Source organism: Babylonia areolata, chromosome 20 (assembly GCF_041734735.1).
Source record: "Babylonia areolata isolate BAREFJ2019XMU chromosome 20, ASM4173473v1, whole genome shotgun sequence".
Classification (NCBI taxonomy): Eukaryota; Metazoa; Mollusca; class Gastropoda; order Neogastropoda; family Buccinidae; genus Babylonia; species Babylonia areolata.
Window position 1 is genome coordinate 38,530,119 of NC_134895.1, and position 27,693 is coordinate 38,557,811.

Here is a 27,693-nt window from a genome sequence, read left to right on the forward strand (position 1 = left end):
CCGGCATCCGAATTTGAACTCGGACACAGTGCGCACCCCCACACACACACACAGTCTGTTAGGCAGCTGAAATCAGAACACGTAGCTGGATCGGAACAGTTCTCTCCGGACGAGCATCCTCCCATACGGCGTGACCGACTGCAGCCTTCATTCAACTTAAGGTAGGTGAAGTCTTATTGCGCTGCAGGGAGGGATTTTTACAGTTACAGATATTAAAACAACCAGCAACGTAATCCTGTGGTTATAGCAATTGGGGGTGTACTGCCACTTTAAAAAAAAAAAAATTATTATTTTTTTTTATAGATTTTTATTTTATTCTGTTATTATTGTTGTTGTTATTATTATTATTATTATTATTATTATTATTATTATTATTATGTTATTTATTTATTCATTAAAATTTTTTTTCTCAAGGCCTGACTAAGCGCGTTGGGTTACGCTGCTGGTCAGGCATCTGTTTGGCAGATGTGGTGTAGCGTATATGGGTTTGACCGAACGCAGTGACGCCTCCTTGAGCTACTGATACTGATACTGCCACTTCTACTGCTGCTGCTGTTACTACTGATGATAATAATAATAATAATAATAATAATAATAATGATGACGATAATAACAATAATAATAACAACAACAATAATAATGATCATGATGATAATATTAATAGTAATGATAGTAGTGATGATGATGATGATAATAATAATGATAATAATAGTAACAACAATAATAATGATGATAGTCAGAATAATGATCATAATGATAATAATAATGATAGTCTGAATAATAAAAAAAATAACAACAAAATGATAATGATAATAGTGATAATAATCAACAGTGCGCTCCGCCTTCTTTGCACGGGGTCCAGAGCGCCACCATTCAACATCAACGTGGGGGAATATAGTTTACAAAAATCAGCACGACAGGGTACTGTAATCAATCAAGACGAACAAAACAAATCCAGTATTATGGCAATAACAAAGCACACAACACACACACACACACACATGCGCGCGCGCACACACACACGCATACACACGCACACACACACACACACACACACACACACACACACACACACACACACACACACACCACACGCGAACTCTTAAACATCCATGAAAGCAGATTTGTAGATTCTAGACCACGTTTTAACTGAGATTTTATTTCACTATGACGAATTTGGTAGGGAAGTGTATTCCAGGTGACAGGACCGATGTATGAAAAGTAACGCTGTGCTTATAATTTCTTGTTACGATGTGAGATACAGAAAACATGAGAATCAGCAGATGATGACGGTGAACAGGATGGACTATAAGGCTGAACAAGGTCAAAGTACAAAAGGGACGTACTAGAGAAAAAAATTCTGAAACACATGCAATAAATTTTGCTATCAATTCTCTGAGCAATAGGAAGCTAGCCAGCAGAGGTTTAGTACAGATATACTTGGAAGCCTTGAAGGCAAAGCAAGCTAAAGGAAGGGAAAGCATTCTGGATTTTATAAGTCGAAATATTGGGGAGATCTGTCCAGAAGTGAGATACAGGAATCCAGGCGGGGAAAGAACCAGGGAAATGACGAACGTTTTGATTGCTTCAACGGCGAGGACATGTCGAACAGACTTTATTCTAAGTAATTCCAGGTATGCACTTTGGCCGAGTTTAGTCACTTGTCTTTTCATTGAGAGTTTGCTGTCAAACATGACGCCTGAATTTATCACTGATTCAGATGTGTGGACATTGCATTGACCAGTCATGATACAATCTGTATAATTTTCACTGTTTTTCCATCGTTAAACTGCAGTTTGTTTATCGTTATCCATAACTTTACATAAGTGAGGCACAGCTGTATATTCGGAAGAGCAGAATTTGTTTTTAACAAGAGTAGAACTATAGAACTGACTGTATTCATCGATTTGACTGTGTGAAAATTTGTTTTTCGATGACATTTGCCAACGGTCGGGTGTATAAAAAGAAGAAAAGGAAAGGTCCCAGGACAGACCCTTGTGGTACAACAGAGTGGATGGGTTGGACTTAAAACCTGAAATAAATACAGTCTGAGTTCTGTCAGTCAGATAGGATCCGATGAGTGGGAGAGCTGAGCCTGTTACGACGAAAGTGTGTCCAGATCGATGGAGAAGAGTGTCATGATCAATTCTATCAAACGCAGCACTGAAATCAAGCAAAGTAAGGACAGACATCATTTTGATTGTCACCAAGTCATTGTATTTTTCATTGTTAAACGCCCAGGGCTTTCGTATCATTAGATTGGACGTACCAAAATAATGTCCCTTTTGTTATTACAAGTGCAATGTTGTGTTTGTCTAGTCTTCCGGTTGTCGCGCGTCTATACGGAGAAGAGGTTGTGCAGAGAGAGAGAGAGACAGACAGACAGACAGACAGAGACAGACAGACAGAGGGTGACCCTGAGGAGGATGGAGTCCAGAAGTGTGGAGCGGGTTCTGTCCGCCTTGGGTCCTGTCAGCATCTTCCCCGTGCTGCAGTGTGCCTGCTTCCTCCTGGGCTACCTCAGCGATGCCCATCAGATGCTGGCCTACGTCTTCACCGGTGAGCCAGCTGTTTTTGTTGTGTTTTTTCCCCCTCATTAATAGTAATGATATGATATAGATGGGGTTAGGAGGTGCACAGGAGGGGTAGTACCTCTAGAGGGGGGGGGGGGGGGGGGGGGCTTGTCACACTCTTCCGGGAGTGGTTCGTCCTCTGTTGGTCCCCACCGGCACCCAGCTCTCAATTATGGGTCCTAGAAGCTGCTAGCATGCGGCAGCGCCCAACCCCCGGGCAACGGCTTTGACAGGCTGGCTAAACTAGGTGAGGGTAGCCGACGGGTCTCAAACCCTCGGGGAGTTAGGGCTTGTTTACCCAAGCATGTGAAGACTGGATCCGGTGGACTCTGCGGAAGAAACCTTCATGGTTCAACGGAGAGGAAGGCGGTTGCAGCAGAGCACTGTGGAGTGCTGAGGGCAGGATGAGGCACATAGGACATCCTGGTCATCCACTGCATCCGTTTCCATCTTCAGTCGTCTTGACCTCGTCTTGCCACTGGATACAGACGATCTCGGACAAGAGAGTGGGGTCGACGGTGCGCAACTCCTCCTCACTATAAACAAAGTCACCGCGCAAGTCATCAGTCATCCTTCATCCCATGCCATCATTTTCCCCAAGCCCTGTGGCGACAGGCGAGCGACCTGTACACAGGCGGCTCAGGCCATAGGGTTGTTTTTCACCGACTGGAGCAGCGGTAGAGATCGGCAGCCCCCTGAGCGACTGAGCAGCCCTCTTCAGGACAGCACTGCTCACCTCCATGGCATGAGGAAGGGGCTAGAAAAGGTGCCCTAAACATTGCCTGCTCCACACCACCCTAGTCAGCATACGGGGATCCTTCTCAAGCGGTCGACACACAAAGGAAAGAAAGAAGAAAACAAGGAGTACCCCATTGACCATTGCCACATGGAACGTGCGTACGCTTCTGGACAGAGGCGACTCGGACAGACCACAGAGACGCACAGCACTCATTGCGAGTGAACTAGCCAGGTACAACATCGACATCACCAGACTGGCAGAAGAAGGTGAACTCTGTGAGCGAGGCGCAGGCTACACCTTCTTTTGGAGTGGTCGCGGACCTGAAGAGAGACGTGAGGCTGGAGTTGGCTTTGCAGTGAAGACAACCCTCGTTGGCAAGCTGGCTGGCCCCCCGAAAGGAGTGAACGATCGCCTGATGACGATGAAACTCCCTTTATGCAATGGGAAGAAGTTTACCACCATTGTCAGCGCCTACGCGCCCACCATGACCAACCCATATGAGATCAAGGACAAGTTCTACGAGGACCTAAACGCTGTCATCACCACTGTTCCCAACGCAGACAAGCTCATCATTCTTGGTGACTTTAACGCGAGAGTTGGCTGTGACAGCACCTCCTGGGAAGGCGTGATTGGGAAGCATGGGGTTGGCAACTGTAACAGTCAACTACTTCTCCAGACATGTGCCGAGCACGACCTTCTTATCACAAACACCGTCTTCTGCCTCCCTACCCGTAACAGGACGTCATGGATGCATCCTCGCTCTGGGCATTGGCATCTCATCGATTTTGTCATCGTCAGGAAGAGGGACAGGCAGAACGTACGAGTCACGAGGGCCATGTGCGGCGCCGAGTGCTGGACAGACCACCGCCTTATCGTCTCCAAACTCAACCTCCGCATCCAGCCCAAGAGACGGCCTCAGGGCATGAAAGCACCCAAACGCCTGAATGTCAACAAGCTGGAGCTAGGCAACATCAAGCAGAGCTTTGCTGACACCCTGGAGGAACGCCTTGAGTCCACCGTGCTGGACAACCAGAATGTGGAGGCAGCATGGGGCGCACTGCATGAGACGGTGTACAACACTGCCATAGAGTGCCTGGGGTTTTCTGTCAGGAAGCACAAAGACTGGTTTGATGAGAACTGCACTGAGATCAAGCAGCTGCTGGAAGACAAACGCCAAGCCTACAGAGCCTACATTGAAGATCCCAAGTCACAGTCAAAGAAAGACATACTGAAGAGCGCACGCAGCACCATCCAGCTGAAGCTGCGGCAGATGCAGGATTCCTGGTTGAGCAACAAAGCTGATGAGATCCAGGGCTTCGGCAGACTCCATAAGAACGTTTGGAACAGGAGAGGCATCACCCTGGAGACGAAATCCAAAGTATATAAGGCCATAGTTCTCACCACACTGCTATATGGATGTGAATCATGGACGGTCTACAAACGCCACGCCAAAAAGCTGAACCACTTCCACACCACCAGCCTCAGAAAACTTCTCGGCATAAAATGGCAAGAGAAGATCCCTGACACAGAGGTGCTCACTCGTGCAAACTTGCCCAACATCTACACCGTCTTGATGCAGGCCCAGCTGCGCTGGGCAGGCCATGTAGTTCGCATGCCAGACCACCGGCTCCCCAAGAAACTGCTGTACGGCGAACTCCAACATGGCAACCGCTCCCATGGAGGCCAAAAGAAGCGCTTCAAAGACACTCTGAAAGCTTCTCTGAAGGCCTTCAACATCAGCCACGACACATGGGAGCTGAATGCAATGGACAGACCAAAATGGCGTTCAGCTGTCCACGAAGGCGCCAAATCCTGTGAGGCCAACAGAATCGCTGCAGCAGAGCAACGCAGACAGGCCAGGAAAAGCAGTGCCAGCAAGTCCCCGAAAGCCGCCACCATCCCCTGTCCACATTGCAGCAGAACCTTCCGGGCGCGGATTGGCCTGACCAGTCATCTGCGCACCCACAGAGCCCAACCCCCCCCCCCCCCCCCCCCCCCAGGATGACTAGATGGTCCTCGTCGATCCCGACGGACGAACCACACATGATATAGATACTTATATAGCGCCTATTCTCGGTCAGGAGACCAAGCTCTAAGCGCTTTACAAACACGGAGTCATTTTGCACAAGCAAGCTGCTGCCTACCCGGGTTAGAGCCGACTGGTGGCTGCCATTTTGGGTGCTCATCATTCGTTTCCTGTGTCATTCAATCAGGTTTCAGTCACACACACATATTATGTACTCATACAGACATGCAACATGTTTTTCGTGTTGGACCGTTTTGTTCATTTACCCCGCCATGTAGGCAGCCATACTCCGTTTTCGGGGGTGTACATGGTGGGTATGTTCTTGTTTCCATAATCAACCGAACGCAAGACATGGATTGCAGGATCTTTAACGTGCATACTTGATGTTTTGCGTAAACACGAATATGGTTCAGGCACGAGCTGGTCTGCACACATGTTGTTGACCTGAGAGGTCGGAAAAAATGTCCAGAAAGCATACTTCAATTTTCCAAATAACAGTATCTGCATGGGAGTCTAATGCAAGCCACACTCTTGTTCGTTGTCAGACAACGTGTTAAACAATAAGTGTTGTTTTGTTGTTGTTGCTCTTGTTCTTTTTTTTTTCCATAGCACTAAATCCCAGTCGCTAAACACTCGAATGTGTGTAAACACTCTCATCGCTTACGCACAGCGCTAAACACTGTTTGTTAAAAAACCCAAACCAAACCAAAAAAACAACAACAAAAAAACAAACAAACAAACAAACCAAAAAACCCCCCAAAAACCAAAACAAACAAGAGAGGCACTTGTGATACACTTAAAAAAAAAAAAAATCCAAGCTTTTTATGTATTGAGTATAATTTCAAAATGTAATGTTTAAGATGAGAAAGATCAGTTTAAAGCAAATTAACTCCCCTAGCATTAATTACAGAGTAATTTCCCTTTTTTACTATCTGGCACCAAAACGTTTGCAAAATAAATAAAACTTCCATGCTTAGCAAAAGAAGTTCCTGTTTGAACAAAAAATGATAATAATGACTGCTCTAGCTGTTGGGTCAGAATATCAGATCAAAGTGCCAAGTTTAGAGAATACAAAAAAATATAAATATAACAGTAAATGCAGTTTGCATATAATTAGGCTTCATTCTTTATTTTTTTGTGCCCATCCCAGAGGCGCAATATTGTTTTAAACAAGATGACTGGAAAGAACTGAATTTTCCCTATTTTTATGCCAAATTTGGTGTCAACTGACAAAGTAGTTGCAGAGAAAATGTCAATGTTAAAGTTTACCAAGGACACACAGACACACACACACACACACACAGACAACCGAACACCGGGTTAAAACATAGACTCACTTTGTTTACACAAGTGAGTCAAAAAACCACCACCACCCCAAAAAAACAACAACAACAACAACAACAACAAACAAACAAACAAAAACACACGCAAAAAAACCAACATCAACAACAAAACAAACAACAAAACCACGCTTTTACACACTGACCATTAATTCTAAACACTCACATATCAACAGTTCACGAAGAAGAAACGAAAAGAAAAGAAAAACAACAACAAAAAACAAGCACACACACCCCCCCAAAAAAAAACAACAACAACAACAAAAAACAAACAACAAAAAACACAAATAAAGAACATCGGCACATGCGCATAATTACCGACAGAAAAAAAGTTGAACAAAATAAAGAAAACAGAAAAAGGCAAAGCTGACATGTAGGAATTACATTTAAAACCTTGGCGAAGAGAAAGATGAAGAGGGTGTTAATTTTACTGTGGATTTCATGGTGCTTTATCTGAATTAGGAATAATTTTTTAACTTGGAAGTTTTATTTTGCTATAAAGATGTTAAATTTACTGATATATTTTTTTGTTTTGTTTTGTTTCCGTACCTGTAATTGATGCTCCAATGCCTTGTTTGCTTGAAATTTTGTTGTGCGTTTTACAGCTTGGCTTTGTTTTACGATGATTTCACCACTGTTTTTATTTAATAATACGTCATGCATGTGTTTATACAAAACAAAAAGGGTGCATGGGAGCGTACGTGGATACGGGCGGGTGTGTCTGCGCGCGCACGCACACATGTGTGTTTCAAATAGTGGAAAGGTGACATTGTTATCTGTTTGCTTTGCTATGACTTTGTTGTGTGTGGTTTTTGTTATACATGTTGTATGCCAGATTTTACTGTTTTGGTTGTAATTTGTTTGCATCACAGACTTCACCACACTTAACATCTCTTACTGAGAAAATAAAGTTATTCTCACTGAAGTTCGTTTCAAGCTTGTAGGCCAGAGATAAAGGATTTCGGAAATCTCGTAAAACACCTTCAATTAAAATTGCAGCTTAATTAAACAGCATTTCTATCAGAAATCTCGTAAAACACCTTCAATTAAAATTGCAGCTTAATTAAACAGCATTTCTATCAAAACACCAAAGAAAAAATAATTTCTGATCAAATTCAGTGGTTTTTGCGGCGAAACATGTGTGACAGACAAATGATTTAACTGGGTCGCGTCAGATGGGCTGTTTTCTGAAATGAGCGAAACAAATGAATTTTAGAATTGCTACAGCCACTCACGTTGACGCCTATGCAAATTAAACAAAATTAAAAGTAAAATACAGATAGTCGGCTGTACACCTGTACACGCGAACAACATGTGTTCGCATTGATTAGGTTTTACTTCTTTAGAAGTGGAATGATAACACCATACTGAAGGTTGAACTTATGGAGAATGAAGAGGAAATGAATAACGTACGTAACTAATTTGTTTTTTTGGTCCGAATGCACGAACCTACGACCGGATGGATGGATGGACGGACGGATGGATGGACGGACGGACGGATGGGCGGATGGATGGATGGACGGACTGACGGACGGACGGATGGATGGATGGATGGACGGACGGACGGACGGATGGATGGATGGATGAATTATGAATGGACGGACGGATGGATGGATGGACGGACGGACGGACGGATGAACGGACGGATGACGGTCGGATTGACGGATGGATGGACGAATGCATTGTGGATGGATGGTCGGATGAATGAATGGTGGCTGCATGGATGGAAAAGGTCAAGACGTGGAACACAGCTGCGCTCCTCCAGCCAACACCAGCAGCAGCAGCGAGGTGGCGCCAGTCATTGGCGACGTGCGGCTGAACTCCAGCGTCATGACGTTAGGGCAGTGTGTCATTTCTGTTGTCACCAACGTCAGTGGTGACGTCAGACAGGAAGAGCTGCCCTGTTTGTACGGCGTGGACTACGGGACGGGAAAGGACAAATCCATTGTTTCTGAGGTAACCTGAGTTTGGAGGAGAAACCAGAGGTGCGTTTCTTACACGCTAGTTAGACGAGGTTCTCGCGAGAAGCTGCGTTTCTTTTCACCACCTTGCGACAAGAGTGGCTAAGTTCTCGCGAGTCAAGGCTAGTAATAGTAATGATAATGATAATAATAAGGATAAGTATTTATACAGCGTGGAAGCTTGTGCAGAGACAAGTCAAAGCACTTTCAGACAGCAGTCATTCACACGCATGCATAGCTCTAAACTTGAGAAACTGAAGACAAAGAAAAGGCAGGGGAGGGCGGCTATCTTTGAAAGAGGCGGGTTTTAAGGCTAGGTTTGAAAGAGCCCAGTGAGGAGGTAAACAGAGTGGATCCGAAGCTGATCGCAGAGAGCGAGATGGGGTGTAGACGTGAAGGCAGCCACAGAGATAGGAAGGGGCAGATTTGTGAATACATTCATAACATAGAGTGCTGATCTTGTACTTTATTCTGCTAGGTAGCCTTCAGAGGAACTTTGCCGCGAGGTTAGGATAAAAATCTACTACCCGCCTCGCATTCGTTTCGTTGAGCAAGCTGGTATACCTCTCGCCCTCGCCACTTGCTTGACGCAATGGCGTTGGCCTTTTTTTTTCTTTTTTTTTTTTTTTTTTTTAAGCCGGAACTCAAGCCAGAACAATAGTCTAAGAATAAATCACGAAGAAAATTACATCATGGGATGGGCAAATAAACTTTTAGTTCGACCTGGTGTATATCACTTTAGACCTTTTGTCAAGGGGACATGTGCTGTTTTCTTTTCTTTTTAGTTCGATGTGGTTGTTTGTCACACTGACTTTTGTAACCTTAAACTTTTGTCATGTATACATATATTAGTGCCATTTTAGTTCGACCTGGTGAGTGTGCGTGTGTCACTTTGACCTTTCGTCACGTGGACTTATTGGACATATTTCTGTTTTAGTTTGACCTTATGTGCGTCACCATGACCTTTTTGTCACGTGGATCTTGTGCCATTTTAGCTCATCCTGGTGTATGTCACTATAACCCTTTGTCACTTTTTGTGTCGATTCAAAATCATTTCTGCAGTCTATCAAATCAGGTTGTACGAACATTAATTATAACATCATTTTTTAAATAAGATTTTTGATTCACTGTATTCAAATGACAGGAATTAATATTGAAATGTGCTAGATTCCCTCACACTGTGGGCTTTTCTCTAATGAACGTGCAGATCATCTTGCAAAGCTTGGAGCTAAAAACGCTTTAAATGCAATTGAACTTCCTCATCGTTTATCATAACCTGAAATGTGTAATATTGTTGAAAGAAATATGCAAAATTCATTTATGTCTTTAGAAGTTAACACTTCTGCCTTATTAAATGCTAAAAGAACTGGCAGGGCTGTTAAGAGTATGGCATTTAGGTTATTACTAAATGCCCCATACACAAAATATTGTGAAAATATTGAATGCATTTGCAAGGGACGTTTAACGGTAGAGCACGTTTTAACCCGCTGTTTAGTAATGAAACCTTTTATTGCCTCCAGAAATTGCGGACACGTGTTACCAGTTTCAAATGTTAACATTTTTTGGAAAAAAGTTATATATTTCAAACTGTTCTTAATTAAAGTTAGCTAGCTATGTGTTAAATAGTCCAGTTGGTTGTTTATTATAGGTCCCCACACGAACCTCTTTTCAAATAATAATCTACAGAAGTAGTGCATACAATATTTGATAATTGATAAATTTTTTGTCCTAATCCCGCTTCCCCCGTCCCGCCTCTCACACCCTTCCAATATTATGTTTTTTCTTTCTCCAGTCACTGACACTCACCCTCTCCATTTTAGATTTTGTACTCTATCTTTTCCACATTCTGTTCTCTCTCTCTCTCTCTCTCTCTCTCTCTCTCTCTCTCTCTCTCTCTCTCTCTCTCTTTTCCTTTCTTAGTCCCCTCCTCCTCCCCCCCACCCCCACCCCTCCCCTCCACCTCAACCGCCCCCCTTTTTCATTCGAATATACAGAAATGTCGATTTCTAATTAATAATAACAATTATCATTATGATAGAAATGATAATAATCCAAATGATGATAATAATATCATTTATTTTCAGTCTAATATCATCATCTTAGATGAACAGACTATAAATAAGTAAATGAACGATCACTTTAAGCTTTTGTCACTATAACATTTTGTCACTATAACCTTTTGTCATTTTAACCTTTTGTCACTATAGCCTTTTGTCACTATAATCTTTTGTCACTTTAAGCTCTTGTCACGTGGACCAAGTGCCGTTTTAGTTCGACCTGGTGTGCGTCACTATAACCTTTTGTCACTACAACCTTTTGTCACTATAACCTTTTGTCACTTTAACCTTTTGACACTTTAACTTTTTGTCACTATAATCTTTTGTCACTTTAAGCTCTTGTCACGTGGACCAAGTGCCGTTTTAGTTCGACCTGGTGTGCGTCACTATAACCTTTTGTCACTTTAACCTTTTGTCACTATAGCCTTTTGTCACTATAGTATTTTGTCACTATAACCTTTTGTCATTATAGCCTTTTGTCACTATAACCTTTTGTCACTACAACCTTTTTTCACTATAGCCTTTTGTCACTATAACCTTTTATCACTACAACCTTTTGTCACTATAGCCTTTTGTCACTTTAAGCTCTTGTCACGTGAACCAAGTGCCGTTTTAGTTCGACCTGGTGTGCGTCACTATAGCCTTTTGTCACTATAAGCTTTTGTCACTACAACTTTTTGTCACTATAGCCTTTTGTCACTATAATCTTTTGTCACTTTAAGCTCTTGTCACGTGGACCAAGTGCCGTTTTAGTTCGACCTGGTGTGCGTCACTATAACCTTTTGTCACTTTAACCTTTTGTCACTATAGCCTTTTGTCACTATAGTATTTTGTCACTATAACCTTTTGTCATTATAGCCTTTTGTCACTATAACCTTTTGTCACTACAACCTTTTTTCACTATAGCCTTTTGTCACTATAACCTTTTATCACTACAACCTTTGGTCACTATAGCCTTTTGTCACTTTAAGCTCTTGTCACGTGAACCAAGTGCCGTTTTAGTTCGACCTGGTGTGCGTCACTATAGCCTTTTGTCACTATAAGCTTTTGTCACTACAACTTTTTTGTCACTATAGCCTTTTGTCACTATAATCTTTTGTCACTTTAAGCTCTTGTCACGTGGACCAAGTGCCGTTTTAGTTCGACCTGGTGTGCGTCACTATAACCTTTTGTCACTTTAACCTTTTGTCACTATAGCCTTTTGTCACTATAACCTTTTGTCACTTTAACCTTTTGACACTTTAACCTTTTGTCACTATAACCTTTTGTCACTACAACCTTTTGTCACTATAGCCTTTTGTCACTATAACCTTTTATCACTACAACCTTTTGTCACTATAGCCTTTTGTCACTTTAAGCTCTTGTCACGTGAACCAAGTGCCGTTTTAGTTCGACCTGGTGTGCGTCACTATAGCCTTTTGTCACTATAAGCTTTTGTCACTTTAACCTTTTGTCACTGTAACCTTTTGTCACTATAATCTTTTGTCACTTTAAGCTCTTGTCACGTGGACCAAGTGCCGTTTTAGTTCGACCTGGTGTGCGTGTGTTTCACTTTCACCTTTAGTCACCGGCGTTCTTGTGTCTTTTTATTTTTATATATAATTTTAATTATCATCATTTTTTTTTAAATTCACTTTTTTTTCGATGAGAAGGTGAAAACAATCCTCAGATATTGATAATGATGCAATGTTATAACCAATAATAAGCATTATAATCAGCATTGAATTGTTGACAATTTCCTTACTTGATATAATTATGTCAAGGAACACAATGGAAAAAGAACATAAATCATACCATAACTACCATTAATGAAACACATGCGACATCATAATTATGTAGCAACTCATTCCATCTAAACAGCAATATAATAAGGCATAGTAACACATGGGACCTCATATTTAGCAATTCATTTCATCTAAACAGCAATATGATATATTTGTATTTGTATTTCTTTTTATCACAACAGATTTCTCTGTGTGAAATTCGGGCTGCTCTCCCCAGGGAGAGCGCGTCGCTATACTACAACGCCACCCATTTTTTTGTATTTTTTCCTACGTGCAGTTTTATTTGTTTTTCTTATCGAAGTGGATTTTTCTACAGAATTTTGCCAGGAACAACCCTTTTGTTCCCGTGGGTTCTTTTACATGCGCTAAGTGCATGCTGCACACGGGACTTCGGTTTATCATCTCATCCGAATGACTAGCGTCCAGACCACCACTCAAGGTCTAGTGGAGGGGGAGAAAATATCGACGGTTGAGCCGTGATTCGAACCAGTGCGCTCAGATTCTCTCGCTTCCAAGGCGGACGCGTTACCTCTAGGCCATCATTCCACACATATGACATGGTACACAGTCATGATATACCTTGTGCCGTTTCAGTTCGACCTGGTGTGTGAGCGGAAGGCCCTTGCCGGCCTGACTCAGACTCTGCTGTCCCTGGGCCGTGGTCTGGGCGCCATCGTCTGTCCCTGGCTGTCTGACCTGTACGGCCGGAAGCGCGTCATGGTGATCGCGCAGTTCCTGACGCTGGGGACCTCCCTGCTGTCAGCCTTCGCCCCCTCCTACAGCGTCTTCGCTGTCACCAGGTTCCTCACCGGCCTTCTCGTGTCGGTGGGTTTCTTCGGGAGCGGTGTTGTTGTGTGGTGTGATGTGGGGTGAACCTTTCTCTCTCTCTCTCTCTCTCTCTCTCTCTCTCTCCTCTCTCTTTTATCTAGATGTGTGATGGACGAGAGAGCTGACCCCCTGGAAATGAAATGAAACGAAACGAAACGAATTTTTATTTCACAAGAGTAGTGGAGTAAGCACAGCTGCTTTATTATTATTATTATTATTTTTACATCCAGCCCTCAAAGGCAAAGAAGAAGAAAAAAAAAAAGAAAGAAAAAAAAGTAAAGGCAAAACACACACACACACACACACACACACACACACACACACACACACATGAAAATATAAGGCATAAATGAAAGCATGTACATTACCTAATTAAGCACGACACGACAGACTATCATTGAAAAGATCAAATCATTAAGAAAAAAAAAGAGGAGGAGATATAGATTGACAGCAATGATAGGATGTAATGTTGCTTGGGGTGCCAACTCTAATCTTGATCTGGGTGCTAGCTGTAATCTTGCTCAGGGTGCCAGCTGTAATCTTGCTTGGGATGCCAGCTGTAACCATGCTCAGCTATAACCTTGCTTGTGGTGCCAGCTGTAATGTTGCCTGGGGTGGTACCAGCTGTAATGTTGCTCAGGATGCAAGCTGCAACCTTGCTAGAGGTGCAAACTGTAATATTGCTTTGGATGCCAGTTGTAATGTTGCTTTGGGTGCCAGCTGTAATGTTGCTCGGGGTGCCAGCTGTAATGTTGCTTTGGGTGCCAGCTGTAATGTTGCTTTGGGTGCCAGCTGTAATGTAGCTGTAATGTTGCTTTGGGTGCCAGCTGTAATGTTGCTCGGGGTACTAGCTGTAATGTTGCTTTGGGTGTCAGCTGCAATGTTGCTCGGGGTGCCAGCTGTAATGTTGCTCGGGGTGCCAGCTGTAATGTTGCTTTGGGTGCCAGCTGTAATGTTGCTCGGGGTGCCAGCTGTAATGTTGCTTTGGGTGCCAGTTGTAATGTTGCTTTGGGTGTCAGCTGTAATGTTGCTCGGGGTGCTAGCTGTAATCGTGCATAGAGTGCCAGCTGTAATGTTGCTTTGGATGCCAGCTGTAATGTTGCTTTGGGTGCCAGCTGTAATGTTGCTGGAGGTGCCAGCTGTAATGTTGCTCGGGGTGCCAGCTGTAATGTTGCTCGGGGTACCAGGTGTAGTGTTGCTTTGGATGCCAGCTGTAATGTTGCTTTGGGTGCCAGCTGTAATGTTGCTCGGGGTGCCAGCTGTAATGTTGCTTTGGGTGCCAGCTGTAATGTTGCTCGGGGTGCCAGCTGTAATGTTGCTTTGGGTGTCAGCTGTAATGTTGCTCGGGGTGCTAGCTGTAATCTTGCATAGAGTGCCAGCTGTAATGTTGCTTTGGATGCCAGCTGTAATGTTGCTTTGGGTGCCAGCTGTAATGTTGCTTGGGGCCCAGCTGTAATGTTGCTCGGGGTGCCAGGTGTAGTGTTGCTTTGGATGCTAGCTGTAATGTTGCTTTGGGTGCCAGCTGTAATGTTGCTCGGGGTGCCAGCTGTAATGTTGCTCGGGGTGCCAGCTGTAATGTTGCTCGGGGTGCCAGCTGTAATGTTGCTTTGGATGCCAGCTGTAATGTTGCTTGGGGTGCCAGCTGTAATGTTGCTTGGGGTGCCAGCTGTAATGTTGCTTTGGATGGTAGCTGTAATGTTGCTCGGGGTGCTAGCTGTAATGTTGCTCGGGGTGCTAGCTGTAATGTTGCTCGGGGTGCTAGCTGTAATATTGCATAGGGTGCTAGCTCAGATGTAACCTTGCTCGGGGTACCAGCTGTAACTTTGCTTAACTGTAACCTTGCTCGGGAGGCAAGCTGTAACCTTGCTCGGGTGTGGACTCAGCTGTAATGTTGATTCGTGGGTGCGCCAGGGCATAGGAATAATAGGGGCGACGGCCGCTCTGGAATCCACGACGGCCAGGTACAGAGCCGTGGTGTCCGGGGTGTGCTCGTGCCTGTGGTGGTCGCTGTGCGTGGGCTCCATCTCCCCGATCGCCTACGCCGTCCGCTTCCACTCCTGGAGGATCCTGCAGCTCGTTCTGACTGCCTCCTGCGGCACCGTGATCGTCATGATCGTGTGAGTAGACCTTTAGACTTGGGGCTCCTTTGGATTCACCGTTATCGTGTGAGTAGACCTTTAGACTTGGTTTACTTTGGGTTCGCCGTAATCGCCATGATCATGTGAGTAGACCATTAGACTTGGCCCTGGGTACACCGTGATCGACTTGATCATGTGAGTAGACCTTTAGACATGGACTCCGGATTCGCCGTGATCGCCATGATCGTGTGAGTAGACCTTTAGACTTGGGCTACTTTGGATTCATCGTAATCGCCATGATCATGTGAGTAGACCATTAGACTTGGCCCTGGATACACCGTGATCGACTTGATCATGTGAGTAGACCTTTAGACATGGACTCCGGATTCGCCGTGATCGCCATGATCGTGTGAGTAGACCTTTAGACTTGGGCTACTTTGGATTCATCGTAATCGCCATGATCATGTGAGTAGACCTTTAGACTTGGCCTCTGGGATTCACCATCATCGTCATGATCGTGTGAGTAGACCTTCAGACTTGGTTCTGTTTACAATTTTCATTTATTTGTTCTTTTAAATAGATAAGCTGAACGTCTTTCTCAAAAGAAACTAGTTACTCCACGCAGCAAGAAAAAAATAGAAAGAAAGAAAAGAAAAAAAAGTTTAGACATAATTTGATCCTACAGTCATATGTGTGTGTGTGTGTGTGTGTGTGTGTGTGTGTGTGTGTGTGTGTGTGTGCTTGTGCGTGTGTGTCTGTGTGTCTGTGTCTGCATGCGTTGTGTTCATCACTGCCCACTGACCAGCAAACCTTCCCATGCTACGTTCCCAAGCATCCAGTGTGTGTGTGTATGTGTGTGTGTGTGTGTGTGTGTGTGTGTGTGTGTGTGTGTGTGTGTGTGTGTGCGTGCGTGCGTGCGTGTGTGTGTGTGTGTGTGCGTGCGCGCGCGCGCGTGTGTGTGTGTGTGTGTCTGTCTGTCTGTCAATGTCTGTGTATGTGTGTGTGTGTGTGCGTGCGTATTTCTGTCTGTCAATGTCTGTGTCTGTGTGTGTGTGCGTGCGTATTTATTGCACACATTCACTGCCCACCGACCAGCCAATCATAACCCTTCCCAACCTCCTATAATTATGTTAACCCCTAGCATGCTCAGCGAACCCATCCACTGGCTGGTCGCCAAAGGGAAGTTCACAGAGGTGGAGCGGGTCATCAAGCGAGCGGCAGCGTGGAGCAGGAAAGACCCTCAGACCATCCTCAACGTGTTCCGCTCTGCCCTGTCCTCTGACCTACAGCTTCTGAAAAGCTCGCAAAGATGTGCGGCTACTGCAGCAGTGACTGACCGGCAAGTGGAGTGGTGGGAGGAGAACACGCGAGCTCTGAACGCAGCCAATGGGGCACAGCAGCCAGAGAGTGGAAATATTAAGGCGAGTTTGAAGGCCTGCGGACAAGAACAACACCAGGGTGAGTTCAGAGCTGCGTTGTCGCAGGGAGAGCAAGGGAGGAGGAAGAGTCGTGGGGAGGAGGAGGAGGAGGAGAGTCTTCCGTTCCTCGCTCTCTTCCGTCACCGACGGATGCGCACGAACATTTTGCTGAGTTGGATCGTGTGGTACGTAGGCTTACACGAGGGCATAGATGGGTTAATTAATTGCCGCTGCAACGTTTCATTGATGTTGTTGTGTTTTGTAAAATTGTGTTTGGGAATGAACAAGAAGAAAAATTACAACGAACTCTCTCGCTCTTTCTCTTTCCCAGCCCCATACCCAATCCACACACACAGACACACACACGCGCGCGCGCACACGCATACACACAAAAGTGTTGTTTAGTTGATAGCTTCGAGTTTATCAAGTGTTGCTTAGTTGACAGCTTCGAGTTTAATAAGTGTTGTATTGTTGATAACTTCGATTTTATTGAGTGTTGTTTAGTTGATAACTTCGAGTTTATTAAGTATTGTTTAGTTGATAGCTTCGAGTTTATTAAGCATTGTTTAGTTGATAGCTTCGAGTTTATCTTATCAAGTGTTGTTTAGTTGATAGCTTCGAGTTTATCAAGTGTTGCTTAGTTGACAGCTTCGAGTTCATCAAATGTTGTTTTGTGGATAACTTCGATTTTATTAAGTGTTGTTTAGTTGATAACTTCGAGTGAACCAAGTGTTGTTTAGTTGATAGCTTTGAGTTTAGTAAGTGTTGTTTTTATTAATAACGTCGATTTTGTTAAGTCTTGTTTTGTTGATAACTTCGAGTTCATCAAGTGTTGTTTAGCTGATAACTTCGAATTTAGAAAGTGTTGTTTTGTTGATAACATCGAGTTTATTAAGTGTTGTTCTGTTGATAACTTCGAGTTAATTAAGTGTTGTTTAGTTGATAGCTTCGAATTTAGTAAGTGTTGTTTTGTTGATAACTTCGATTTTATTAAGTGTTGTTTTGTTGATAACTTCGAGTTTATTAAGTGTTGTTTTGTTGATAACTTCGAGTTTATTAAGTGTTGTTTTGTTGATAACTTCAAGTTTATTAAGTGTTGTTTTGTTGATAACTTCGTGTTCATCAAGTGTTGTTGTCTCTGCCCTTCGTGCTACTGTTCGTTGTTTGTGTCTTACAAGTGTGCAGTCACCTGTTCAGTGTGCAGTCACCATTCAGTGTGCAGTCACCTGTTCAGTTAGCAGTCACCATTCAGTGTGCAGTCATCATTCAGTGTGCAGTCACCTGTTCAGTGTGCAGTCATCATTCAGTGTGCAGTCACCATTCAGTGTGCAGTCACCTGTTCAGTGTGCAGTCACCTGTTCAGTGTGCAGTCACCATTCAGTGTGCAGTCACAGTGCAGTCACCATTCAGTGTGCAGTCACAGTGCAGTCACCATTCAGTGTGCAGTCACCGTTCAGTGTGCAGTCACCTGTTCAGTGTGCAGTCACCTGTTCAGTGTGCAGTCACCATTCAGTGTGCAGTCACCTGTTCAGTGTGCAGTCACCATTCAGTGTGCAGTCACCTGTTCAGTGTGCAGTCACCTATTCAGTGTATAGTCACCTGTTCAGTGTGCAGTCACAGTGCAGTCACCATTCAGTGTGCAGTCACCTGTTCAGTGTGCAGTCATCATTCAGTGTGCAGTCACCTGTTCAGTGTGCAGTCATCATTAAGTGTGCAGTCACAGTGCAGTCACCATTCAGTGTGCAGTCACCTGTTCAGGTGTGCAGTCACCATTCAGTGTGCAGTCTCCATTCAGTGTGCAGTCACCTGTTCACGAGCGCGTTGCTTGTCACATTTCTACCAGTACGTATTCTAACTGATTCATTTAAAAACTCTGCCAAGCAGTGCAAACTCAGAAAGAAAAAGAAAAAGGTTACCGTGGTGGGCTTCCCATGACGTCATAATCATGACCTACTTCTCGCTCTGCAAGCGACGAAAGGTCCAGCACGAAAGGGGGCCAACAAACCTTCTCCTTAACTCACTCAGTACGGCCAGTCCTCTCTTCTCCTCTACACAGACCCCTCGGATGTCCAGTGGGTGTCTGAATGACCCAACCTTTAGCTTCCGTCGTCAGAATTGTGGTATTCTTTGTCAACGTTCACCCCTTCAGTGTAAGAGCCTTCCGCTTGTAATATTTTGATGGTGGTGATTGGGGTGAAACGCTGTTAACGTCGTCTCTTTCGCCGTTCGTATGGAGAGAGTTAACTGATGAGCTGTTCTGGTCCAATCAGGTTCGTCAACTGTCTGACGTATGATGCTCTGTACCTGCTGTCCGGAATTCTGGTTCTGGATATTTACTGGGGCTTTCTCCTCAACTCTGTGGTGGAGGGGGCTGCTGCTGTGATCATGGCCACCACTCTGAACAGGTTTGTTTTCATACTGAATACTGTTTGTATTGCTTATACTGTATTAACACTGCTCTGGCTCTTAGTGCTGCAGCCATAATATTATGGGGTTAGCTGGTTGGCCTGTCGGGACCATCCCAACGCCGACTGTCCTAAAACCCTCTTGGCCGAGAGAGTGTGGGATGTAACTTGGACAAGACTCTCTCCTCTATAACCAAATTCTAGCTCAGATAGTTAGGGCAGCAGATGCCTCCTCTGCTGTTCTGATGGTCATAGTCGGACACGACTGACTATCATACATGCATATTGTCATCACGTAATGTGTTTTCTCATGTCGTGCTTTGTGTTCAAATCAAATTTAATTGTTTGTGTTTGCATTGTCATCACGTAATGTGTTTTCTCATGTCGCGCTTTGTGTTCAAATCAAATTTAATTGTTTGTGTTTGCATTGTCATCACGTAATATGTTTCCTCAGATCGTGCTTTTTTTGTGTTCGAATGAAGTGCTTTGTTTTCGTGTTGTCATCACGTAATGTGATTTTCTCATGTCGTGCTTTGCGTTCGAATAAAATGCTGTTTGTTCGTATTGTCATCAGGAAATGTGTTTTCTCAGATCGTGCTTTGTGTTGGAATCAAATGCTGTTTGTCACGTAATTTTTTTTTCTCAGATATGCTTTGTGTTCGAATGAAGTGCTTTGTTTTCGTGTTGTCATCACGTAGGCCTAATATGCTTTCTGAGATAGTGCTTTGTGTTCGAATCAAATGCTGTTTGTTTGTATTGTCATCACTTATGTGTTTTCTCACGTCGTGCTTTGTGCTCGTGTTATTAAGCCTGTCGCTCTCGTGGGAAATGCCTTGAATTTTTTGTTGAGTTCGTGTCATGCTCTTATTTTGAAATGTTTTGAGCTGCAATGTTGTATTGTTATTGTTCTTCTTTCGCAAGGGGCATGCATGTATGATAATCAGTCATTTTCGACTATGACCATCAGAACAGCAGAAGAGGTAACTGCTGTCCCGACTATCTGGGCTAGAATTTGATTATAGTGGAGAGTATCTTGCCCACGGTACATCCCCACTTCTCTTGGCCAAAAAAGGTTTTAGACAGTCAACGTTGGGATAATTCCCAAAGGCCAACAAACCCCCAAGGCTGCAGCAGTAAGAGCCAGTGCAATTTTGCCTCGTAGTTTGAGAGTCATTGTCCCTCATAAAAAACTAAGTTGTAAGTGATTTCCCATTGGGGAAACCATTGATAATACAGCTCTCATTTTGCTGTTGGCCCAACGATAAACGTCAATCTGTGATATAAGCTCATACATACTGGCCAAAGTGGTATGAATGATCGCTTTACTAATGATGTAGCCTACATCAGGTTCTGGTGAAGGGTTTGAAATTCGCTTTCTGTTTGTTTGTCCTCAGATTCGGAAGAAAGAAGACAGTCGGGTGTTTTCATGGTGCAGCTGGTTTGGCACTGATCGCCAGCGGTGTCTGCTTTCACTTCAAAGGTCTGGCTGGCTGGCTGTGCGCCAGTTCGTGTGCGTGCGTGCGTGCGTGCGTGTGTGTGTGTGTGTGTGTGTGTGTGTGTGTGTGTGTGTGTGTGTGTGTGTGTGTGTGTGTGTGTGTGTGTGTGTGTGTGTGTGTGTGTGTGTGTGTGTGTGTGTGTGTGTGTGTGTGTGTGTGTGTGAGTGTGTGTGTTGGGTCGTAATGCCTTTTGTCTAACGGCTTTGAAATTGTAATCGTATGAACATAAAGAACATTTTTTGAAAAGGTAACCACAATAATGTTTTCAAAACAAATACAACAACCGACTTCAAGTTTGGAATGAACAAGCCAGCTACTTACTAGATTGACGTGCAGGGTATATCATACTGATTTATCAATGCATTATCTATTTGTCTCCAAATATACTGTAAAATGGGTGGCAGAGAAACAAGCGGTTTGTGGAATGTGTGTATGTATGCACTACTTACGTTGGTTCTTCGTTGGTGGCTGCAACTGCAGCCATACTCCGTTTTCGGAGGTGAATACGCTGGTTCGTATTGTATTGTATTGTATGCATGCATGTATGTATGAATGTATGTATGTATGTATGTATATATGTATGCATCCAAGTAAGGGACAGAAAGAGAAGATGGCTGATGAATGAACGGTTCGACAGACAAATGAAACAACCATGGCTGAAATGTAAAGCAATCAAAATTGTGAATACAGAACTACATATAACTCAGTCAGTACAACCAGCAAGAATTGTCTTGTAAATTCGCGTGTCTTTATTAGGTGCCTGCAACCAGACGAAAGTGTTGGTTTTCGAAAGAAACCCAACCCACGCATGCATATAAAATTGGATAATATTAATCAAGACTGAGACTCAATGGATGTTGCGTTCTGTCGCAGATAATCACAGTCTACAGATCGTCGGCACAGTGTTCTCTCTGTGTGGCAAAATGGCCATCAGCGGGTCCTTCAACGCCATCTTCCTGTACACCCCGGAGATCTTTCCGACCAATATAAGGTGAATCAGCACAAACCGCACACAGTGAGGGAATGAAACACGCACATTAAAGATCCCATGAAAACCTGCTTCAGTGTTCGACGCATAACCGGCAACAAAAAACCCGGCGAAAACGGTGGGGGTGAAATAAGATGCCGGGCTTGCTCTGCTTCTATCAGAGATTGTCATTTTACAGGCTTGCAGTTGGACTAACAGCAAAGTGAGAGCTGTATGATCAATACGTTCTCTGTATATAAATGTATGTATGTATGTATGTATATATCCAGCCGAACGCTCCGTTTATCACACAGATTGGCATAAGCTTACAGTGAGAGCTGTATAATCAATGCGTTTTCTACTGCAAGGTGAATTCATTTACAGCTTCGTCTTTTGTAAAGACCTATGACTCTAGGAAGCAAGGCTGCACTGGCTCTCAGTGCTGCAGACTTGGTGGCTTAATGGCTTTTGGGGACCACCCCCAACGCTGACTGTCGTAAAACCTTCATGGCCGAGAGATTGGGGGTGTAACTTAGGTGAGGCACTCTCCACTATAATCAGATTCATTGTAGCCCAGATAGTGGGGACAGCAGCTGCTTCCACTGGTGTTCTGATGGCCATAGTCGGACACGACTCTCCCACAAAATAAGGTTACACACGTAAAATGCTACTCATAGACACCAGTGACAGGCAACGAAAGAACAAAATGATATTTTTTGTGGGTAATGGAACCAGCAAAACCGATTCTCCTATTTTTTCTTCTAAGACGCAGCGTAGAAAAAGCAAAAAGGACGAAGGGAGGAGGAAGAGTGTGCACAGAATCACATCACGATGCATTGCAATGCGTAACATTATATCTTACATAAACTCAGTTGATTACGAAAACAACATCAATACAAAACAAAACGAACAAACAAAAAAACATATCAAATGGTTCGCAGTGACAGGAAAAAAAATACTACGGAAATATAAACTAACATATTTTCTGCACCAAAACTTTCTTCCTCTTTTTTTTTCTTTCTTTCTTTTTAATCAGATGTAGTTTTCTTTTCTGGCATAAAGGCCAAAACAGTGTTCCTGACGTTTACTTGTCTGTGCAGACTCTGGCTAAAATTCTTCGAAATTAAACATACTTACAGTTCACAAAAATGTGTTGGTTTATGTGCGTGTGGGGAGTGGGGGTACGTGGTTGGTAAGCATAATATGTCTATATGCATTCATTGACGAATGTGTCAATGATTATCATGTGCATGCAGAAGGGTGTGTATGAAAAACTTCAAAATCAAACTTGTGTACATGGGTGAAAGGATTCTTTTTGATTCATCACCGTGTGTGTGTGTGTGTGTGTGTGTGTGTGTGTGTGTGTGTGTGTGTGTGTGTGTGTGTGTGTGTGTGTGTGTGTGTAAACATGTTCCTTCGTGTGTGCATGTGTACTTGTGTGTGTGTGTGTGTGTGTGTGTGTGTGTGTGTGTGTGTGTGTATTTCTCTATGTGTGTGTTTTCGTGTGTGTGCGTGTGTGTGCTCATGAGTGAATGCTTACGTGCATGCGTGCGTGAACGTGTGTGTTTGTGCGTGTGCATGCGTGCCACTGTGTGTGTGTGTGTGTGTGTGTGTGTGTTGTGCTTCAGAAACCGAGCACTGGGAACTTCAGTGGCAGCCGCAATGCTGGGAGGGATGGTGGCCCCTTTCTCCGGTCTCTTGGTAATCTCCCTTTGAAAAAGCTCTTCCACCTCAACTTTCGCTTTCTTCTTTCTCCACGCGTGCAATCTCTGCACCCGCGACCATGGAGACGCGCACTGTTTCCAGTGATTCTCAGTTCATATATACATAATTATACATATATATACATACATATATATATATATATATATATATATATATATATATATATATATATATAGAGAGAGAGAGAGAGAGAGAGAGAGAGAGAGAGACCTTCGTGTTTCTCGTGTTGGATTAATTATTGAAAATTAAGTTTGCGTGAGTCATCAGTTCATTTTCGTTGCCACAAACCTGTTCAATCAACATTGTTTATTATTTAATTTGTTTTTCATTCATTCTAGTTTCCTTCAAACGTCATTCCTTTTTTTTCCCTTCAAAACGTTTTCAGCCGTACAGTAATATGTGTCCCTGTGGGATCGCCTGAGCAAGAAGTAATAAAGATAAACAGATGGAGATAAATACCTCGAAATACACACACACACACACACACACACACACACACACACACACACACAGACGCACGCACGCACGCACGCACGCACACACACACACACACACACACAGACGCACGCACGCACACACACACACACACACACACACACACACACACACACATATATATATATATATATATATATATATATATATACGTCTGTATATGTATATTCATTCATTCATTCTTCTTTTTCTGTTTATCTTTGAATATCCATTGCTTCTTTCTTCTTCTTTTTTAAATGTCACTTAAACATCAGCCTTTAATTTTTATAACTGTTTCTTGTTTGTTTGTTTGTTTTTCACTCTGTAGTTCCCGGTTAGCTCAGTAATCGAATGAGCCTCAGATTACTTGCCACAAATTGCCGAATCGAATCCAAGATGTAAGCACAATTGAAGAAACCGATCTTTCTATACAGACAAACGTCTCTTCGTGCAGTCGTTCAAGAGATGTCACTGTAGTGTTTTGTATTTGTATTTCTTTTTATCACAACAGATTTCTCTGTGTGAAATTCGGGCTGCTCTCCCCAGGGAGAGCGCGTCGCTACACTACAGCGCCACCCTTTTTTTGTATTTTTTCCTGCGTGCAGTTTTATTTGTTTTTCCTATCGATGTGGATTTTTCTACAGAATTTTGCCAGGAACAACCCTTTTGTTGCCGTGGGTTCTTTTACGTGCGCTAAGTGCATGCTGCACACGGGACCTCGGTTTATCGTCTCATCCGAATGACTAGCGTCCAGACCACCACTCAAGGTCTAGTGGAGGGGGAGAAAATATCGGCGGCTGAGCCGTGATTCGAACCAGCGCGCTCAGATTCTCTCGCTTCCTATGCGGACGCGTTACCTCTAGGCCATCACTCCACAGTGATATTATTGATATCATTTGCCTTTTCTACACTCTTCCTGTGTGGTTATTTCCGGTTTAGCAGAAAGCATCACCACAGATGGATACAGACTTACAAGATTTCACTTATTAGATTGACTGTGTCGCCCTCAGTCTGTCTAGTCTGTCTCTATAATTATCTGTCTGTCTTTCCGTCTCTCTCTGCTTCGTGCTTGCAACATGACGAATAACCTATTCACTTTACTGTATTGTCCTAACACACTCACACACGCGCGCGCGCGCGCGCACGCAAGCACGCACACGCACGCACACACACACAGACACACATTCACCCTCTCTCTATTCATCATCATCATCAATCCAGGCGGATTACGCTGTATGGGCACCTGCAGTCGTCTTCGGGACGCTGTGCCTTGTAGCCATGCTGCTGCTGATGGCGATGCCGGAGTCCATGGGCAGGGAACTCCCCCAGAACATCCGGGATCTGGAGAACTGGTATGACGTCACTTCCGACTCTGATCTCACGCAGAAATCTTCCCCTACCGCCGCTGCAGATTTTTGAAATGTGCATAAATCTGTTGTTGCTGTTGCTGCAAACTGATCATGGGGTATTGTAGGTGGTAGATATTTATTTGGTATTAGTATTGTTGTAGTTGTTGTTGTTGTTGTTGTTCTTCTTCTTCTTTTTCTTATCATTGTTATTATTATTACTATTATCATTATCATCACCATCATAATCATCATTGTTATCATTATCATATTACTGTTGTTGTTACTGTTATTGTTGTTGTTGTTGTTGTTATTATTATTATTATTAAAGAATACATCTAGAGCGCGAAAACATAGAGCACTTCGCGTTTAATGTGAACGTTACCTACTTTGTTCATCATTACCACAATACCATCTTCCTTCTTAATTTGTCATAAAAACAGTTTACCAACTTCCGGTTATGTTTTATCTTCTTGCACAGACAGTTTCATGAATAAGAGCCAAAGACAGTTCCAGAAAAAAAAACAACCAGCAACAACAACCGTGTCTTTCTTGTAAGTGAGAACTTTGCAAAAACCTTTTCTACGGCAGCGGCGAGAAATGCAAGTCAAACAACACTCGCATTAAGTTTTATCGTAGGTAGGGATGGGTACAATAGCCGAGTGGTTAAAGCGTTGGACTTTCAACCTGAGGGTCCCGGGTTCGAATCTTGGTAACGGCGTCTGGTGGGTAAAGGGTGGAAAATTTTCCTAACTCCCAGGTCAACATATGTGCAGACCTCCTTGTTGTGCCTGAACCACCCCCCTTCGTGTGTTTACACAAGCAGAAGATCAAACACGCACGTTAAAAATCCTGTATTTCATGTCAGCGCTCAGTGGGTTAAGGAAAACAAGAACATACCCAGCATGCACCCCCCCCCCCCCGAAAACGGAGTATGGCTGCCTATATGGCGGGGTAAAAAAACGGTCATACATACACGTAAAAGCCAAACCCACTCGTGTACATACGAGTGAACGTGGGCGGAGTTGCAGCCCACGAACGAAGAAGAGGAAAATGATGAAAATTCGTAGTTAGTGAAGGGTCATGTCACCCAGTGAAATGATCGTCTTTTAGTAAGTAAAAAATGCAGAAAAATAAAAATCAAAGACACTGAAAGTGCCTGCCTGGCCGGACGTTTCCTTTGATAGAAATGATAATAATCCAAATAATAATAATAATAATACCATTTATTTTCAGTCTAATATCATCACCTTAGATGAACAGACTATGAATAAATAAACGAACGATCCTTTGAGTAGTGCCTGTCGAGTCCAGGTTTCCTGACAAAGAAAATCGGGTTTAGTTTTAAGTTTTGTGCTTGAATGTTCAGTGCAATTATTATCTTGAGAAGAGTTGCTCTGTACTTGCCTATGGCATACGTCGAGGGTCAGTATACAGGCCTATCTTATGGAGTGATGGCCTAGAGGTAACGCGTCCGCCTAGGAAGCGAGAAAATCTGTGCGCGCTGGTTCGAATCACGGCTCAGCCGCCGATATTTTCTCCCCCTCCACTACTAGACCTTGAGTGGTGGTCTGGACGCTAGTCATTCGGATGAGACGATAAACCGAGGTCCCATGTGCAGCATGCACTTAGCGCACGTAAAAGAACCCACGGCAACAAAAGGGTTGTTCCTGGCAAAATTCTGTAGAAAAATCCACTTCGATAGGAAAAACAAATAAAACTGCACGCAGGAAAAAATACAAAAAAAATGGGTGACGCTGTAGTGTAGCGACGCGCTATCCCTGGGGAGAGCATCCCGAATTTCACATAGAGAAATCTGTTGTGATAAAAAGAAATACAAATACAAATACAAATTAGGACTGCGTAACAAATTTGTCTCTGTCTGTTGATAAGTGCTGTGCATATGTTGTTCGGTTTTTGTTGTTGTTGTTGTTGTTGCTGTTTTTAATTCATTCTGGCATGGGATGCATAGATTTAATTTGATAAATGTCGTGCTTGATGTAAATTTTGTATGTCGTATTTTTCGTATGTGTTTGTTTCATTCACTCAAGGAAGGATATTAATCTTGAGCAGTTTGCTGTAATTAAACAATCGTTTGTTTTCTCTTTGGCTGTGTCTGGACTGTTGAATACATGTCAGCGTGTCGTGACTTATCTTTCCTTTAACTCTCTTCATACGAACGGCGAAAGAGACGACGTTAACAGCGTTTCATCCCAATTACCATCATCAAAATATTGCAAGCGGAAGGCTCTTATACTGAAGACGTGAATGTTGACAAAGAATACCACAATTCTGACGACGGAAGCTAAAGGTTGGGTCATTCAGACACCCACTGGACATCCGAGGGGTCTGTGTAGAGGAGAAGAGAGGACTGGCCGTACTGAGTGAGTTAAAACGAGACAGCAACAGTTCAGCAACATGCATCTCTCTCTCTCTCTCTCTCTCTCTCTGTCTGTGTCTCTCTCTCCCTCTCACT

The 27,693-nt window shown here is 43.5% G+C and overlaps 1 protein-coding gene and 1 long non-coding RNA gene across 4 annotated transcripts in view; both read left to right on the top strand.

The window, feature by feature from the left end:
* LOC143295481 (organic anion transporter 3-like) lies at positions 1-27,316 on the top strand. Of its 3 annotated transcripts, none has more exons than XM_076607199.1 (11): positions 1-161; positions 2,320-2,559; positions 8,411-8,634; positions 13,075-13,305; positions 15,220-15,425; positions 16,528-16,989; positions 19,075-19,209; positions 20,604-20,689; positions 21,579-21,696; positions 23,301-23,373; positions 25,093-27,316. In XM_076607199.1, the coding sequence occupies exons 2-11, from the start codon at positions 2,427-2,429 to the stop codon at positions 25,288-25,290; spliced, it is 1,866 nt and encodes a 621-aa protein (XP_076463314.1). In that variant the 5' UTR covers positions 1-161; positions 2,320-2,426; the 3' UTR covers positions 25,291-27,316. The 3 variants fall into 3 exon arrangements, with proteins under 3 accessions (XP_076463314.1, XP_076463315.1, XP_076463316.1); XM_076607200.1 differs by having other exon boundaries at positions 15-161; positions 2,363-2,559; XM_076607201.1 differs by having other exon boundaries at positions 15-161; positions 2,369-2,559.
* Positions 1-27,693, top strand: part of LOC143295486 (uncharacterized) — a 365,664-nt gene that overhangs the window by 279,021 nt on the left and 58,950 nt on the right. The gene's annotated exons all lie outside the window — the stretch shown is intronic.

What these genes read in the sequence shown, in the direction of transcription:
- LOC143295481 (XM_076607199.1), top strand. Translation starts at nt 2,427, where the DNA reads ATGGAGTCCAGAAGTGTGGAGCGGGTTCTGTCCGCCTTGGGTCCTGTC. An exon ending in TCACCGGCCTTCTCGTGTCG is followed by an intron (nt 13,306 to 15,219) that starts GTGGGTTTCTTC and finishes TGGGTGCGCCAG; the next exon opens with GGCATAGGAATAATAGGGGC. An exon ending in ACCGTGATCGTCATGATCGT is followed by an intron (nt 15,426 to 16,527) that starts GTGAGTAGACCT and finishes GTTAACCCCTAG; the next exon opens with CATGCTCAGCGAACCCATCC.